Source organism: Chelonoidis abingdonii, chromosome 22 (assembly GCF_003597395.2).
Source record: "Chelonoidis abingdonii isolate Lonesome George chromosome 22, CheloAbing_2.0, whole genome shotgun sequence".
In the NCBI taxonomy this organism is placed as follows: domain Eukaryota; kingdom Metazoa; phylum Chordata; order Testudines; family Testudinidae; genus Chelonoidis; species Chelonoidis abingdonii.
In genome coordinates this window covers 23,083,762-23,101,412 of record NC_133790.1, presented here as the reverse complement: position 1 = coordinate 23,101,412, position 17,651 = coordinate 23,083,762, and the positions used below count along the sequence as shown (strand labels likewise).

The following is a 17,651-nucleotide window of genomic DNA, read 5'->3' as shown; positions in this document are numbered from 1 at the left end:
TCTCCTGCGCCTCCAAAGCTTATGGCAGCAAGAAATTCTGCTGTTTTCTTTTTGGGCCCTTTTAGAAGGGGCCCTTACAAGCCATCATAGCATTTTCCCCAGGCACAAAAGGCACTTTTCCTGCTTTTATGGAGTAGGAAACATAGGACAAGAGGAGCATTATTTAAAGCCAGTCTTTTGGTAGCATTCTCTCTCTTGGGCAAACCCTGACAAAACAGTCAAGACATTAAAAAGGAGAAGTGTGCATTCCTAAAATTAAATATAAAAGTACATTAAAGCTATGTACAAATGCTGTGTGTCTTACATGACTGAAGGGAGAGGTTGGTTCTGTGACACTGTTTGGAAGGCAGAGGGATAGTTACCAGATGCAGGGTATTTGTGCTCTATGGAACTTAAGGCTAAGAGAGGAGTGTGCCCCTGACTTTCAACTACTGATCAAAACGGTTCTGTGACCATTGAGCAGACTCATGACTCCTGCAATGGTGCTCTCGAGACATCAACACAGAACAGGACATATGGTTACAGCACATTTACTTTCTGTGTTAAAATACAGAAAAAATGTAAAGAAGTGACTAACGTGGATACTGATTCCCAGAGCACTGAACACTTCCCCTTTCTCCCAAGACTGACTGGAAGCATTAAGCTGCTGCAAGTTACTGTGATGTATATTTTGTTCATCCCAGGATGCACGTATCATTCATTCTACAAGACAAAGCAAAAGGTACTGGACAGCAACACTCCAAGAAGAAGAATTTAACTTTATAGGTGATAAAGAATTCCTGAAAGCTACACTGATATGACACAGCCGATTGGTGATGATACTCTCTTCCAACTCATTTTCTTCTCTCCAAATGTTAAGGCATTCACACACCATAAAACCATCTTATGCCCTCCTCTGGGCTGCTGCTGGCGCCCTCTTTCAGAAGAGACACAGATACTAAAGTCTCATCTGTCATGGTCATTCAACATTGCATGGCATTTTCTGCCAAAGTTAGGGTGCTAATCCCTGTGTCCTGGCAAGATTCCAACGTAGATAATTACATTCTGGCTCCCTAAAATCCCCAAGAAGTAGTTCTAACTGGCTATGGTATCCTTCACTTCCTGTCCTAAACAACTGTGCAATGGTTCTGCGCACTGATAATTAAACAGTTACTGTGCTCCACCCTAGAAGCAGTAGAGCAAAACAATCCCTATCTGTAATAACCTGCATTATTTCTTAAGTGTATAAAGTGCTTTAAGCACCCTTCAGGGTGACAGTAGTAACATTATACAGCACCTATTACACCACAAAATGCTCACTCTTCCCAGTGCATAACAGGCTAAGACGGAAGATCTTTATCACTTCAAATTCTACCCCACTTGTTTTCCAGCATGTGACAGGCACGTGTGCTCATTGAGGACTTACTGAATTGGAGTTAGAAGAGCCCATCTGGTTTTGAATGATCAGCTGACATAAACCAGCTATAGTAAAATGCAGAACCACTTGGAGCTTTGGGCAGCTTGCTTGACAGATTTTCTTCCAGCTTCCTAAAACTGTCACTTCTGGCCCAAGACTCAGCAAGAGAAGTTTCAGCCCAAAGGATTTTGTTTTAACAGAAAGTTACAAAGGGGTCAACCATAAGGCTAAGAATCAGAAATGGCCAAAGCTACACAGTTTGGTTCTGGATCAGATGATCTTCTTAGTTCAGATCTAGGGTTCGAACGGAAGCCAGCTTTCAAAACACCTTAACTATGAGTCTATGGGACTCCAAAGCCTCAGAGGCATCTCTGGAGAGATTCAGGGGAGGGGGCAGAGCACGCAGCCTCCCCTCTCTCAGGTTCCATCCACTCCATGAGCAAGCAAGGGGTTTCTGTTCAAAATCATTACAGGGCAGGCACACCTGGTCACAACCCTCTGCATGAAAATTCCAGCCACCCAAACTTTTTGCTGACCTGTGGTTTACCTGATCACCAGGAAGCACCCCTTCCTGCCCAGCAGAGAAACAGCCCTGATCCAACTTCGCCCATCAGACTTACCTTCCCAAACTGCTCAAAATACTGTTTCACATCCTCCACGGTAGTGTTCACAGAGAGACCCCCCACAAATATCTTCTTCGTCCGTGTTACCATCTGGGAAAGGGGAAGACAGGGATTCGTGGGAGAAACAGAGTTAGCAGAGAACAAGATTTGTCTCCAAAACCTCCTCTTTTGTAAGCTGAAGAACATGCTGTGCACTGTATTCCACTGGAAGATTGCCGCAGCAATGGAGCAGAGAGTCCCCTAATGAAACACTGTATCTAACGGAGGACATTTCAGGCCCCAGAAATTTCATATTGTGAAACTCCATCACTCAAGTGCAATCTCAGACCTGCGCAAACATGGACCATATTGCTGTAGGGAGACGAGAGGTCCCGATTTTATAGGGACAGTCCTGATTTTGGGGTCTTTTTCTTACATAAGCGCCTATTACTCCCCACCTCCATCCCGATTTTTCACATTTGCTGTCTGGTCACCATACATTGCTGTCTCCTACCCCTTCCCTTCCTAACCCCTCACATGCACACGCTCACCAACTGCCCGTGAGACTTGCCAGGGCACAGCCACTAATCTCTCATCTACCCACTGGGGATGGGTACAGCATGTTAAAGTCTTTCCCCACTAATCGTTCAGTCACCCACTTTCACAAACCTTCTTGCAGACACACAGAGTGCTGCCATCTCCTTCCCCACCCTCCCGTCACTCACACAGTGCACTGCTGTCACCCTGCCAATCCCCAGCTCATCCTCCCTCCCTGCAGTGAAATGGAAAAGCAGAGCATGGCTGTGATACGAGGTAGAGATCTCCATGGCCCACAGGTCTGCAAACTGTGCAGTGTCCAGTCCTACAGGGAACAAGTGCTGCTTCACTCCCATTCCCAAGCCATCAGGTTTAAGGAGCCAGAGGAAACTCCCCATTAAGCCTTCTTGTGCATCTGGGAGGAGGGAAAGAAAGAAACCCTGCCCTTTCTCTCCCCCCAGCCACAGGAGACTGAGGAGAAATAACTGAGGAGGGCAATGGCTGCTAGGATGAGGCACACTGGTGTCCTCTGAACTGACGCTCCAGCTCCAGCTGCATCCTCCTCTCAGCCTCTTGGCCACTCCCCTGCTCTAGCAGGAACACATGGTCCTAATAAGCCCAAGGAGCACAGGGCTAATCCGCAGCAATTCCATGGTTTGGAGAGCAGCCTGTTCTAACACTAAAGCACCTTCTGTCACCAAACTGTTTAATGGAATTAACCCAATTCCTACCATGTGCTTCCTGGCTTGTTACTCAGGATACCTGCTCACTAACTGTTCTCAGCTCCTGATCTCCTGTGCTTTCCTCCCCACATCAGTCTCTACTTCCATTCTGCAATTCTCTCCTCTCTTCCTCAGCAGCCCTTTCTCCTGCTGCAGTACTTGGGGTGAGATTGTAGGCTCTCGTTCCCCAGCCCAGTCGAGACCCACAAATCTGTATTGCACTTTGAAGGCAAGTTGCCAATTTGCTCTTCACTCTGCAGTTAAAAGTTTCCCATTGAGCATCTGATAGAACCCCCACAGCTGCTCGCTTCCACCAAGCGCCCACCTTCCTAGTGCATGTCAAGCCCAACGTCCTTCTCTCTCTGGCCTTACAATGCTGGTGTGCACCTTGCCATTCCACAAAATGAAGTTCTTTCTCCCACACCTCTGCCCAGGTCATCCTACAGATTCCAGATACAGGCTACCAAAGAGCAGAAGGTGTTATGTTCTTGAGCAGAGTTCTGCATTTCATCAGCTCCACTCACTAAGCATGATCTAACCACACTGGAGTGGAGATTGGGCTGTTCTAACCCCACACTGGCAATCACAAGAGCATCACAAAGCTCCACAGTGAGCTACATCAGGCACAACGGAATGCAAGTCTAGAGGTGGAGCACCAAAGGTCATCATTAAAGTAGGAACTAAGCCTGAGTATCACTCATCAGAGCCTTAAGGACCAGTGCTGGCAGGTGCACCAAGATCCCCTTCCAGCATCCTCTGGACAAGAGCACAAAGAGGATTCAAGTTCATTGAGCTGCACCTTTTCAATTTGTAAAAGCTGCACATGCTACCTACCTTGGGCTGTGCTCGGCGGGGGAATGCTACTTTTGGGTCGATCTGAAAGAGACATGGGAGAGAGAGAGCAGGTGAACACACTTTAATTGCCTACATTTCGTTTTTTAATATAAGCTCTCCACAAACTTTGCCCAACTGACAGCTTGCCAGATCCAAGAAAGACACCTAATGAGCATAAAGTAGACTGCAGACAACTTTATCTTCTAATAGAACTGTGATCCCTGGAGACTACAGTTCCCAGCATGCAATGTTCCATCTGAATGTGAGCAGCAGCAGTTCAGCACAAGATGGAACACCACAGACTGGGATTAGCAGCCTCTGTTAGCCAGTTCTCTGCAGTCACACTCTACCTTGGCCACCCTGCACCAGCAATGTCACATTAAAGTGCTCTATATTCCCCCCTTCGCTCTGGCTACGTGTACAGAGCTGACCTGGTTAATAGTGGAGCAGGAAATGGTCAGCACATAAAAAGCTAAGAACTTCATCCCCAAAAGGATGGATTCACATGAGAAGGAAAGATGTGAATTAAACAGACAAGGACAGAAAGTTGCAATACGGACTGATATAGACTCCTGTCATCAAATCACACAGTATACTACTGCCCCGTCTGCAGGATTTATGCTTTACAATAAAAACAATCCGTTACAATCATCCTACTGTGCTAGATGCACCTATCTGTTTGGTTTATTAATAAACCTGCTGTCCACTGGAGTGCCTGTATCTCGGGACCAATATCCAGGAGGTGCACATTCTGCTGAGGTCAGCAATGAACGAACACACGGCTGCACTATTAACACCACCACAACTTAAACTAGGAAAATACTAATGCACTGAAAACCAAACACACACACACACACACACACACACACACCTCAACTCTTGTGATGTCACCTTTATATCAGAAATAATCCAAATCTACAAATCAGCTTAGAGAGCCCTGTGCTAAAGGAGGGTCTGTTCGACCCACACTGGGAAAGGCTGTAGCTGGGAGAGGAGCTGAGAAGTTTGTCCCATTAGCCCAGCAGCTCAAACAGCCCACAAGGAAACTGCGTCTCTCCAGCTCCTCTCACTGCTATTGGTCTACTTTCCAGCCTGGCTTTTCTCCCTTCGTTCATCCTTTCATTTGTTATACAGAACCCAAAGCTCAGTACCTCTTCAGATCACTTCCCTCTGCCTTCCCACCTCCATCCCGATTCACAGCCTAGAACATAAATAAACTCAGCGTGTAAGTAAACAGAGGCAAAAGTGAAGAACATAAATAAACCTCCCCTTATGACCGCCAAACACAGAGAGCAACATACCCTCTTGGTGCCTCATAGGGACATCTGAGCACCTTTCCCTTCTCCTCCCCCTTCCTCCCACTCCAATCCTCTGGCTTCCTGGCTAGCGCAGAAATCCACAGTGAATTCTGAGCACAGAGGACGGCAGGAGACCAAGAGGCTGATGGCAGATAATAAGCAAAAACAATAATCTACTGTCTTTTAGTTCTCAGCCAGTGTCATTCAGCTCCTGCCAAGAAGATGCTTTCATACACAGCAAAGTTAAACCCAGGCCTCATTTTTTCATTACCCTGAGCATGATAAACTGGGCAGAGATAATATATCCACCTGGCTAGAGGGGATAGGCAGTAATGTCACAAATTCTTCTGCACAACTAGCTATTGTTGCTGGTAAACTGAGGCCGGACCAATCAACTGCAGATGTGTAATGGAAGGTGCACAAATGAGAGAAAGATCAATACAAGACTCAAGGTGCTAAAGGGGGCTATTCCTCAAGTGCAGGAATTTTCATAAAGGAGAAGTGGTGGTAATCTCTTCCTGTATCCCTGGTATTAAAGCCAATAATCTGGTAGTTTTACTTCAGTGTCAGTTACGGATGTGATAAAGATTTGTACATAAGGAATTCAGAGTTACTCAGATAATGTCCTAAAAAATTTAACCAGTATCAGATAGTGGTTAGGGGTGTTATTTAAGTACTTGTCATTTCATTTCAATTTACTAACCTTTAGGGACAAATTGTGCCCATGGTTATATCCCTGGAATCCCACTGACCTCACAAGTGTAAACGAGTGCACAACTGGGCCCTTCATTACCACTTTTCAGGCCACGTAACACTGTTTAATTCCCATGTAAGCTCATATTACTACATTTAACTTGCTGACATCATTATCCATGTTATCTATATCCATTATCTGGGATCTGAAGTGATTCAAAAAAGCACAATTGTCATATCTCTAGTGCCAGCTTTGTTACATTTGTTAATAGTGAATCTGAAAATGCCTACACACACACACAAATAAAAACAGCAAAAGCAAAAGAAGAAAACCTCAAACACATCACTGTTTCTAGGGCACATAAAGAAACTGAAGGCAGCAGCCGGCTACAGCTTCACGCAAATCTTTTACCTTGAGAAGGCAAAGCCAACTCTCATATCAAGCATTTCCATAAATAACCCCTGTAGGCTGCTAGCTAGCTTACAAACAAAGAGAAGTCTGAAAGGCACAACGTTTCCTCCAGAGAATCAGGCCAACAACATTAATTACAATAGGAAGAATCAGAAAACAACGAAGCAACAAGCTGGGCAGACTTTATCTACCAAGTGCTGTTTACCAGGAGACACCAAGCACAGAGAATGGGGTATAGTTTCACGACACTGGGCCTTTTCCCACAAAGTTTTATAAAAGCCTAAGTTAGGATTCAGATGAGTTGGTGACATTTAGTCCATGACTAACAGCAGAAACTTTCAACTAAAGAGGAGTTAAAAACAAAAACAAAAAAACCCCACACATCTAAGGCTCCACACAGGGCTACAAAAATCAGCATGTTTTAGGGGAATTGAGAGCCACTGAACTGCACATATAGATCAGGCTTCGATCCTAATCCAGCAATTACCAAGCAACATACCCCAAAACATTCAGCCCATATTTAAACTTTAAAAATAAAATAAATAATAATAATAATAATAATAAAAAAATCAAAGTTCCTGACAAAGAAAGGACTCTAGAGAAACTGCCACCATTCTTCTTGCTTCCTCAATATACAATCAGCAAGCCAGATGCATCAGAGAATTTCAATGGCTGGCCAGCCCCACATGTTCTGTACACCACAAGTCCCTTCTCTTCTCCTCCAGCATGCTTATCCATTCCCCATCCCTTCCCCTTCCTGGGCCCAGCCAGAGGATTGCAGAATTTCTTTAAGACCAGAAGCAGCATTGGTTTAGACAGGTAAGAATGGAGACCATAGATTGCATCTCACTTCCGTCCCAGAAATACTATAGGGACTGCGGCTACCATCAACATCCATACTCACCTTTTCAAGAGTGAGGTAGGCCAGTCCCACAGATTCACCATCAGACCCCATGTTTACACGGACTATAAAATAAAACAAGCCTGCTCCCACCCCAAAACATTTCATCATAATCCTCCCCCCAAAGCAAAACTAACTTTGCACCACTCTCACGAGAGGACGAGGTTTTTAAGACTCCTGGCAATCTGCATGCTGCAAAGGCGGCTGGAATAGGTTTAACCAGGAACTCCCATGGGGAGGAAGGTCCTGTATACATCAAAGGGAACGATCCATGCAGTTAAACAGGAACAGACATAAATCTCACCGCAGCTCATGCTGTAAGCCTCAAGAAAGGGGTCTCTCTCTCCCGCTCTCTCTATTCAACTCAGATAAAGAATTTGATGCTGAACTGCCTTACTAGACTTCAAGTTACACATGTGGACTTTTCATTATTTCATGGCTGGAACTGGAACTTTTTTTCCCTCCATGTGCCCTCATCACTTGTATCCCCACCCTTGGGGCAGTATTAAGAAAGAGGAATTTGACAGCACAAAGTCACTAAAACTACTCAGACAAAAGATCTCCAACACCCACTCCCCAAACACAGATCCTACATATCTCTCAGATGCCAAGGGTTTGCAATGCAGGAACTGACAGTCTATGTTAACAGACCCAATGACTCTACAAAAAACTATCTACAAGTTCACAAAGTGGCTAAAATAGCCTATAATTGCAAGAACTGATGCACCACCCTGGGGGATGGAGACACCAGTGATATCTCAAAAAGCAGATGACGACTCACAAAGGCACCTTCTGAGTACACTAGGAGACAATAAACTTCAGGAATTAGTGGTAATTGCAAATTTGTATCCTGGGGAAGCCATAAGAGAGCATGAGGCAACAACTCCTCAACACAAAGAGATATGGGTCTATAACAGGGGTTCTCAAACTGAGGGTCATGACCCCTCAGGGAGTTGCAAGGTTATTACATGGTGGGATGCAAGCTGTCAGCCTTCACCCCAAAACCCTGCTTCACCTCCAGCATTTATAACAGTATTAAATATAAAAATAAAAAGCATTTTTGACTTATAAAGGGAGGCGCACTCAGAGGCTTGCTATGTGAAAGGGGTCACCAATACAAAAGTTTGAGAACCACTGCTCCACAGCACCACCAGAGACAACAGGTCTAGCTGTTTGTAAGCAGGGCTTTGGAGCAGTGCTCCGGCTCCGCTCCAGCTCCAAGCAAAAACCTGTAGCTCCACTCTCTGGAGCTGCTCTGCACTCCAGCTCCAGGCTCCACTCCAAAGCCCTGTTTGTAAGGATCAACCGCCCATCATGGAGGGATTACACCTATGGCAAAATAGGTTACTGGTGCACACAAGAGACCAGAAAAGTCTACCAAAGGCTGTGGGGTGCTGTATTTCCATAAGGGACTAAGAGAGGGCACCATATGAGAGTGTGAGGCTCTGTATGTCCTCTCCACTTAGGAGGCAGTTGCCCCCATAGACAGTTTCACATGGATACACTTTTTCTTGCGCAGTCCTGAATGTACTCAGTCTTTTCAACTCATGAAGTATCACAATCAGTTTCTCAAAAGGGATCTTGCAATCAGCAGGCAGAATGGAAAATCATAACCTGGGATTCATAATCAATATTCCAACATTCACAAACCAACCCATACCTGGTCATCCATAGCTCAGAAGAGCACCCAGTTAACAGACCATCACCAGGATGCAGAAGGGTGAGATAATTCTTTATCAGTAATCAATAATTTACACCCTTCATTGGGAATCAACCACCACAATCAATCAGTGTTCTCAGCTGATAAATGAACCCCCTTAGATGCCAGAAGAAACCTCACCGTCTTGGAGTCCAGTTCATGTCTGGATTGGGCCAGAACCTTGTCCACACCGGCCTGGTCCATGAATGTGACAAACCCGAACCCCCTGAACTCCGAATCCCAGGCGGGAGATGGGGGGGGAAGAAGGAAAAAAGAGAGAAAGTTGGTTAAAGTCGGGACCGGTTCTGGCCAGGGGAAAAGGAGGAACAGGGGCCCGTCTTCTCACCTGGATCTCTTTGTCAGCGGGTCCCGCATCACCAAACACTCCTTCACCTCCCCGAACTGGCTGAAGTATTCCCGCAAGCCCTCTGCAACCAGAACACAAGGCCATGGGCCCCTGCCCAGCGCCGGCCCCACTCCCCACCGCGCCGCCCGGCTCACGGAGAAAGCGCCCCAGGCCTGGATCGGACCCCTGGTGGCGAACCGCGACGCGCCCACACACACACGAGTTCGGGGGCAGCCGCGGCTGTCCGCCCCCCTCCCCGGGAAGAGGCATCGAGGTAGCCCTACAGAGCGCCCCCCCCCCCCCGGGAATAACAGCCCCAGGCCGGGCGGAGCAAAGCCCCGAGCCCGCTCCCCCGGGGAGTTGAGGAAGTTTGGGTGGCAGGTGCCCCGTCCGGAGTTCGGCCGGGGCCGCGGGGAGCGGCCCCTGCCCGGCTGGCCTCACCTTGCGTGGTTTGCCAGCTCAGTCCCCCGATGAACATTTTGCTGTGGGAGACACAAAAAGAGCCGTGAATGGAGCGGGGCGGGCCGGGGGCAGCCGGGGCTCCGGGCCGGACTAGCAGGCGACGGGAGGGGAGCAGCGCGGGGGCAGCAGGCGGGGCGGGCCTGCCGGCTCCAGCGCGGGCCGGACCCGCGCGCCGCTGGCGGGACAGCTGCCAGCTCGGGAGCGGGCACGGGGACCTGCTCCGGCCCCGGGGGGGCGGCGGCGGCGGCCCGTCCCGGGGTCACCGCGTGCCTTATGCCCGGCCCGGCAAGGGCTCGGGTCCGATCCGCGGCGCGGGTAGCTCGCAGGATCGGCCTGTTGCAGCGGCCCGCCACACCCCAAGCCTGCCCGGGCCGAGCTGGTGGGAGCGGGAGCCGGCTGCAGGCGGGGGCGTGGAGAGGCGCGCTGCGCCCCCGCCCCCCGCCGCCCCCACGCGGCGCCAGGCGGAGCCTTACCAGGGATCGTGCGGGGAGTCCGGGCAGGCGAGGCCGGGCTGGCTGGCTTCTGTCTCCATTCGGACCTCTTCTCCCTGCGAGGCGCAGAGCCGCACTCCCGGGGCAGATGAGCGCTGGAAAAGGGGCCGGACGGACAGGCCATGCTGCCCCCTCCCCCGACCCCTCTCAGCCAGGCGGGGAGGAGGGCCCGGCGGGGACAACCTGCCCGGCTCCTCCCACCCCCGGCGGGCGGGCAGCCGCCGTGCGCATAAAACCCGGCCGGCTGCTGCTTGCCTGGCCGCCTACACCGGGGGGGACGGCAGTGAGCGGGGCACGCCGACAGCCGCGCCCAGGCCAGGCAAGTACAGCGGAGTGGACCCGTCTGCGGCTGGTACAGCCCGGGAGAGGAGTAGGGATGGGACCCCGCGTGCGCTCCCCACCTGGCCCCCTTCTCCAGCCCGGCGGGAGGGAGGAAGGGAGCGAGCGAGCCTGTAGCCGGCGCACGGAGGATTCTCACCTGGCTCGCCATGCCGCGGCTGCTGGGGCTCAGGCAGCGTGGTGCGTGCAGCTAGAAACAAAGGGGGCCTGGAGCTGGCCCTGGGGAAGTGTCTGCTGAATCGCTTCTAGCTTTGGCGAGCTACCGTGTGGGTCTCCGCTGCTCTGGGGGACCCGGCAGCGTGTCCGAGAGCGGAGCTGTTTCTGCCGAGAAAGCCGCGTAACAAGAGCCAAAGTGCTGCCTGCAGTTGGGGCTGTTCAAACGTGGGGGCTTAAAACGGGGCTGGAGCGGCCTAACTTTAGCCACTCACGTTTGAAAACATGGCACCGAGCGGCACAAAAGGAAACCGGGCTGTGAAAGCCCCCGAGCGGCTTCTGTGCAGAGCACTGCAGCGGGAGCCTGGCAGGCTCAGATCCGTGTGTGGGTTTAGCTTTGTTACTCAGCCTAAAACTTGGCTTTGCGCGTCTTTCACTTACCCTGAACGGAGGCCAAATGTCCTAGTGAGCCTGAGTGTGGCAGGAATGTGAGCCATACTCCTCTCCAGGGCTGCCTTGCACACCTGGGATATCACCTCCAGGCTGATCCACCGGAGCACACAGGAGAAGCTGGGCCTGAGAGGGTTAAATCAAATTGACGACAATAAGAGGTGTCCCAGACTTGCAGAAGAGCCTTCTGTAAGATCAAAAGCTGGTGTCTTGCCCACAGAAGCTGATCCAATAAAAGATATTCCCTCATCTACCTTGTCTCTTTAATATCATGGGACCAACACTGTGTACAGTAACACATGACAGAAACAAAGCCTGAAGTGGGACCTGTATGTTGTGGCATGTACCTTATTTAAACAGGACTGCTGACCCCCCCCAACCCCACACACACATCCCTTCCTTGCTGCTGTTGCTTCTGTGGTACTCATATAGCCACAGTATTGCACAAGTGTTCACTACACAAGGAGTTCTCAATGTTTTTCTTTCTGAGCCTTGCCCCTCATCCCATGCAATTAAAAACTCCATGGCCCACCTCTGCCACGACTGTTTTCCCTGCATATAAAAGCCAGGGCAAATGTTAAGGGGGAACAAGCAGGGTAATTGTCCAAGGCCCTACGTTGGGGGGTGATGGGGGGGGCTGCAAAGCTAATTTGTTTAGGCTTTGGCTTTAGTCTCAGGTGTGGAGGCTCAGGGGCCTGGGCTTCAGCACCATGTGCTGGGGGTTTGACTTTCTACTCTGGGCCACAGCAACTGTAATACTGGTCTGGCTTGGTGGACCCTCTGAAACCTGCTCATGGGTTCCCCAGGGGGCACCGGACCCCTGGTTGAGAACCTCTGCACTACATGATACATTTACTCCTCACAATCCATGGGCAGCATTATCCCCATTTTACAGATAAGAGAATGAGGCACAGATGTGAAGTGACTTTACCAAGGCCACACAGGCCGTCTCTGGCAGATCTGGAGCATGAACCAAAGAAGTCCTTACAGAGGCCTTTGCACAGTCCCTTGACCACAGCATTGCCTTAGTACGACTGATTAGAGATCTATCCCCCTTTCAATCACCAGCATGGAGACAGACTAGTGTAACTTTCCCCCCTCAACAATTTTTTTTTCTATCTAGATTCAGGTACTTGTGCCCATCACTGTAGTACTTGTCTCCTGGTACTTTAATCAACTGTTACTACTAACCAAACAGACTGTGAGTGAGCACATCCCCTTAAAATAGAGACAGCACCTTTACCAGCTCCCATCATTACCAAGGGACTGTGATTACAGCAGAATAATATTTTTACTGAGGTACTGTGGGCCAGGACTACAACAGCAGGGGTACGTATTACGATGGATCATCAGCTCAACTTCCATTGATGGCAGCGAGCATTGTATAAAAACTGAGGGCAGAATACAACCATATTTTCCTTTTGCAGCTGCCTTTCTCAGAGGCACTGGAGCCTTGGCCCAAACCACAGTGCAATTTTACACTGGCATGGATTAATTAACTGATTGGACCATAGGCCACCAGCCTGACACTTATGGCATGTTCCAAATCTTCCTCACTACCAAACTAGTCTGTCCTGCATGTGTTCTTGTACAGATACTTTGGGAAGCCAAGTGAGCGCACCCTCTAGTTCAACCCCACACCATCCCAATTGGGAGGAAGGAAGAAGAGAGAGCTCAGTGGTTTGCACACTGGCTAGCTAACGCAGGGTTGTGCTGGGGCAAAAATCTGGGAATTTGGGCCTGCTTTGAGCAGGGGGTTGGACTAAATACTGCCTGAGGTCCCTTCCAACCCTGATATTCTATATGCAGGTTAAACATTTATTATACTCATTCCTCTCTCCAATTTATCCAGCATGGGATTCAGCATCTTCTGATTCCCCATCATGTCATGCTGCCTGGCTAGGAATGGTAAGGTAGATATCAAGAAACTCCCATTCACTCTTGACCTTTTGTAAGTTTTATTTCCCAGGCTCCCATTCCCCACAGTAATCTTAATACTGTACCTCAGTTCCAACCAGAATAGCCAAGCACTTTTTTTTTCACACTGTAAGATTACTGGGGCAGGTGCTATTTCTTACCTCATGTTTGTACAGCATCTTGCACAATATGGCTCAGATCCTGAGTGGGGCCTGTGGGTACAACCACAATACAAATACAACAGTGTAACTGCTAATAGTGCTGCTAGGCCTGGTACAGGTTGCTGCAGAGTGACCAGGCCTATCAGTGCCCATCCTCTCAAATCTGGTGACATATCCTCAACATTTGCAGAATTGGGGCAAAAATCTCAGCAGAAGTTGTCAACAGTTTCTTTGGCTACACATTGGCCCTTATAATTATGTACAGTAATGTTAAAAAGCAAAAAACTTTGTAACCATTTCTTGGGAAATCAGTTACATAGTATGAGCTCAAGCTGCTAAGTATCGTAAACTCCCATGGGTGTCAATGGGAGATGAGCTGCTTCTATACAATAACACAATGATTCCATACTGTGTTCCACACACACCAATAGCAAAATCTACTGGTTTGTCATCAATGTATGTCTGCAGTTTACCATTCTTTCCATCCATTATAATCTTTTTATTTAAGAGATGGCTAGATAAAGGATGCCCCACTGGAAGACCCAGAGAGGAGGATTAAATATTACATTGTGTTGTTGTGGTGTTACTCATGTTTTACTCCCTTTTCCCCATCAAAACAATGTTGGAGAAGGGAAAGAGGGCATTTGATTAATGCGAGTTAATGTCTGTGGGCCTCAGAGAAGAAGTGAGTGTTTAGGAGAACATAATGGGTTTGACCAATGGTCCATGTAGCCCAGTATCCTGTCTTCTGACAGTGGCCAACACTAGGTGCTTCAGAGGAAATGACCAGAACAGGCAATCATCAAGTGATCCATTCCCTTTGATCCACTCTCAACTTCTGGCAAGGGCTGGGGACACTCAGAGTATGGGGGTTGCATTCCTACCCATCTTGGCTCATAGCCATTTATGGACCTTTCCCTTCAGGGGGGTGAGATCATTCAGAGGTTTGCACATTAGTCTGCTAAACCCAGGGTTGTGAGTTCAATCCTTGAGGGGTCCATTTAGGGGATCTGGGGCAAAATCAGTACTTGGTCCTGTTAGTGAAGGCAGGGGACTGGACTCAATGACCCTTCAAGGTCCCTTCCAGTTTCATGAGAGAGAGGAAATAATACATGGAGATATACCTATGAACTCAGAGGCAGATATTCATATTATTCACAAAGGGCAGCAGGACGCAAAAATTGAAGGATGAGGGAGGAATAGAGTAGCAGAGACTTTTTTTCCTCCTCCATCATTGCAGGAGGCAGAGACGGACAGCATTTTGGAGATCCATCTCTTCACAGGAGGTGGGAGACTTCAGCAGAGGGATAAAGAGAAGAGCCTTGCTTTAAATTTAATTTGTCCAGTTAATAAAAAAGCTTGAATGATAATCCAAATAATGTCTGTAATATTTGTTTTAAGATAGTGAACATGTAAACCTGGAAAATATTAACTGCAGCTTTTTAGCCAGCCTGGAAGCAATGCTAGTCTGCTGACAGTGGCTTCCAGTTATGCTCACGCCTGCTTTGGAAATGATGCTTGCTCTCCTGAGAGAATGATGGTAAACACTCCCTCCTGGCCAGTATATGAGGCATACTGGTGTCTGGCTCAAAGGAAACTGCCTGGCCATTCTCCTACATGGTGGAAACTGACTTGAGGCAAGTGGTTTAGGTATGTAAAGGCAAGATTAATTAACTAGAATGAAGGGCTGAAAAGGACCCCTAGGCTCTCAAACACTACAGTTATGGGGGCCATATAAGCACTTAGATAAATAGAATTTGGACCTGGTTCATGTTTGGGCATCAGTAACAGTCAAACAGAACAGCTGAAAAAGCTTAAAACTTTACTCTGTTGCAACACAACCCATTAAATAGGGTTAGATTATTATAAAATATGCTGCAGAGCATTTGAGGAAAGAGGAAGAAAATGCACAAAAGGAATAGGGATTTGGATGGAAGACTGAAAGAATGGGAGAGGAGAAATGCAATGATGAATAAGAAATAATGGAACAAAGGGATATGAAAGCTTAAAGGGGCCATGAGAAGTATGTAAAGTGCAGATGAAAGAATCATGGCAACAGGAAAAGGGGTACCAAGGGGGAGAATACACCAAATGATGCAAGAAAACAAGAGTGAACAAAACTGGGGCCCTGGCACCACAAGGAAACCAAGGTCTGATGTGGGAAGGAAAGCAAGAGCTTTATGATTTGGGTACCAAAAAGGGGAGTTTGTACTGAGCAGGGTAGTAGAGAGTAGTGAGTTCAAAGTAAGAGAATAAAGAGGAAGGGAATTTTGAAGGACATAAAGGAAGTTTTGTGTAAGGGGAGTGCAGTGCGCCAGCTGCTGTCCTGGAGGTGAAATGGAAGATGGACAGAGAATAGTTCAGAAAAACCTTTCCATCCTTCACCCAACTCACAGACTCGTGTAATTATTATCTGGCACCCAGCCTAAACGACGAAAAACTATTCAAGTGTAGCTCAGACTGATACATTATGTAAATGGAGGAAACAGTAAATATAAAGCCTAGGCCAGTGGTCCCCAAGCTTTTCATCTGGCAGGCGCCAGACGAAGGACCATGGCAGTGGTTGAGCATCCGCCGAAACACGGCCAAATTTCAGTGGCATTTCAGCAGATGCTCGACCACCAGCCAGGACGCGGGCGCATTTACCCCTGGCCTAGGCTAACTGATTTGTTTCACACCCCTGAGTATTTACAGGTCGGAGGACTGGTCAGTTGTTACCAAGTTGTTATTGTGCTTTAACATCTGCCATAGACCCATGCTGGCTTTGTTCTTCTCTCTTTTCCAAAATGCAGTGTGCACAGGATTCTCTTTTTCATAGATAAGGATAGAGGTACTTACCTTCGAGCTGAGAACATTTTTCTGCACTGACACCATATTCTCCACTTTCCCTTACACCAGATTTTTAGTAAAACAAGATAAACACTAAAATGTTTACAGTAAGAGCAAATTAAAACAATTAAAATAAGTCTTTGTTCCTCCTCTCAAAAAGCGACCTGAACTCATCCTCATTGTCTGTGCTCTATCCCCTCTAAATGCCATTGGCAGACCTTTATCATAGTTGATGGTTCTTGTACTACCTTTATTCCTAGCTTGCTATCCCCGGTAACTCTCACCCAGTCCCTCAGCCCAGCACCCAGTATAGGGGGGAATATCTTCCAGTCCTTCTCCCCGTCACTAGACTGCTCAGTGCCCTTGGGTAGGGGACTGCTTTCTAGTTGGTGCTGGGGGGATGAAATCAGACCTATTTTTCCCCATTACTCTGAAGCCTGATTAGCTGAATTTGGCAGTCAGTGAAAGGTTGCCGCCAAAAAGCAGACCTCAATTCCAGGATCAGCTTCAGAGTTCTAAAAAGTGACAACTGGAATACCACTTGTTACATCAGAGACTGACAGTTTCATTGACCAATCCCTGTGCTGGAGACTCTCTCTCAGCCTCTGCCACTTTCAGCTCATGCTACTTTGTAGCGATTCTGCAATAGCCTGAGGGGCTTTTTAAAGCTGATGCCACCCTATCTCCCTACTGTTGCCTGCATCCAGCCAGGCATTACAGAATAGATAGTACAGATGCCACAATGGGGGGAGGGAACCTCATTTTCATGTTCCTTGCGGATGCCCTTGCCATCACCACTCAAAGCAGTTGCACAGCTCACATTTTCACTCTGCACTGTTTTCTGTAGCTACGGGCCTACACCTTTTTAGGAGCACAAGTATGAGTAAGTATTTGGACTAAGGATCTGAATGAGACAGAAGGGGATTTGGGAGGAGTGGAGGAGTCAAAGTGAGGGCTTGGTTGGGGAGAAAGGGGAGTTTGGGGTGTATAACAAAGATGGGAAGGCTAGAGAGAAGAACGGAAAGAAAAGGGGAAGAAAAACGTATCAGGGCAGGGAATAATGAGAGTCTGGAGTTTGGATCTGAGATGCAAGAATCTATAGAACTGGAGATAGGAGTAGAGAAGGGGCATGTGGGAAAGGGTAAAAAGAGAAGATATGTGGTGAGGTAGGGAAACAGAGGCCACTTCTAGACTACGCGCCAGATCAGTGCGTTAAAATCGATTGCTCGGGGATTGAAATATCGCGTCTGGTCTGGACGCGATATCTCGATCCCAGAGCGTGCTTAGATCGATTCCGGAACTCCAGCTAGACGACCGGACTTCCGGATTCGACACAGTGAGCCGCGCGGTGAAGACGGGTGAGTAAATCGATTTTAGATATTCGATTTCAGCTACGCTATTCTCGTAGC

General features: G+C 48.2%; 1 protein-coding gene across 5 annotated transcripts in view; it reads right to left on the bottom strand.

The window, feature by feature from the left end:
- The window catches only part of MSI1 (musashi RNA binding protein 1), a 48,930-nt gene extending 37,336 nt beyond the window's left edge, over window positions 1-11,594 (bottom strand). For 3 of the 5 annotated variants that reach the window (XM_032787666.2, XM_032787668.2, XM_032787671.2), the window contains exons 1-6: window positions 10,376-10,590; window positions 9,882-9,922; window positions 9,441-9,522; window positions 9,236-9,320; window positions 4,092-4,133; window positions 2,017-2,109 (exon numbers count right to left, since the gene is read on the bottom strand). In XM_032787666.2, the coding sequence (XP_032643557.1) occupies window positions 2,017-2,109; window positions 4,092-4,133; window positions 9,236-9,320; window positions 9,441-9,522; window positions 9,882-9,922; window positions 10,376-10,434 (402 nt within the window). In that variant the 5' untranslated portion in view covers window positions 10,435-10,590. Of the gene's footprint in view, window positions 1-2,016; window positions 2,110-4,091; window positions 4,134-9,235; window positions 9,321-9,440; window positions 9,523-9,881; window positions 9,923-10,375; window positions 10,591-11,326 lie in introns of those variants that run through there. The other 2 variants (XM_075059859.1, XM_032787663.2) reach the window with 2 other exon arrangements.
- Between the last annotated feature and the right edge of the window lie 6,057 nt (window positions 11,595-17,651).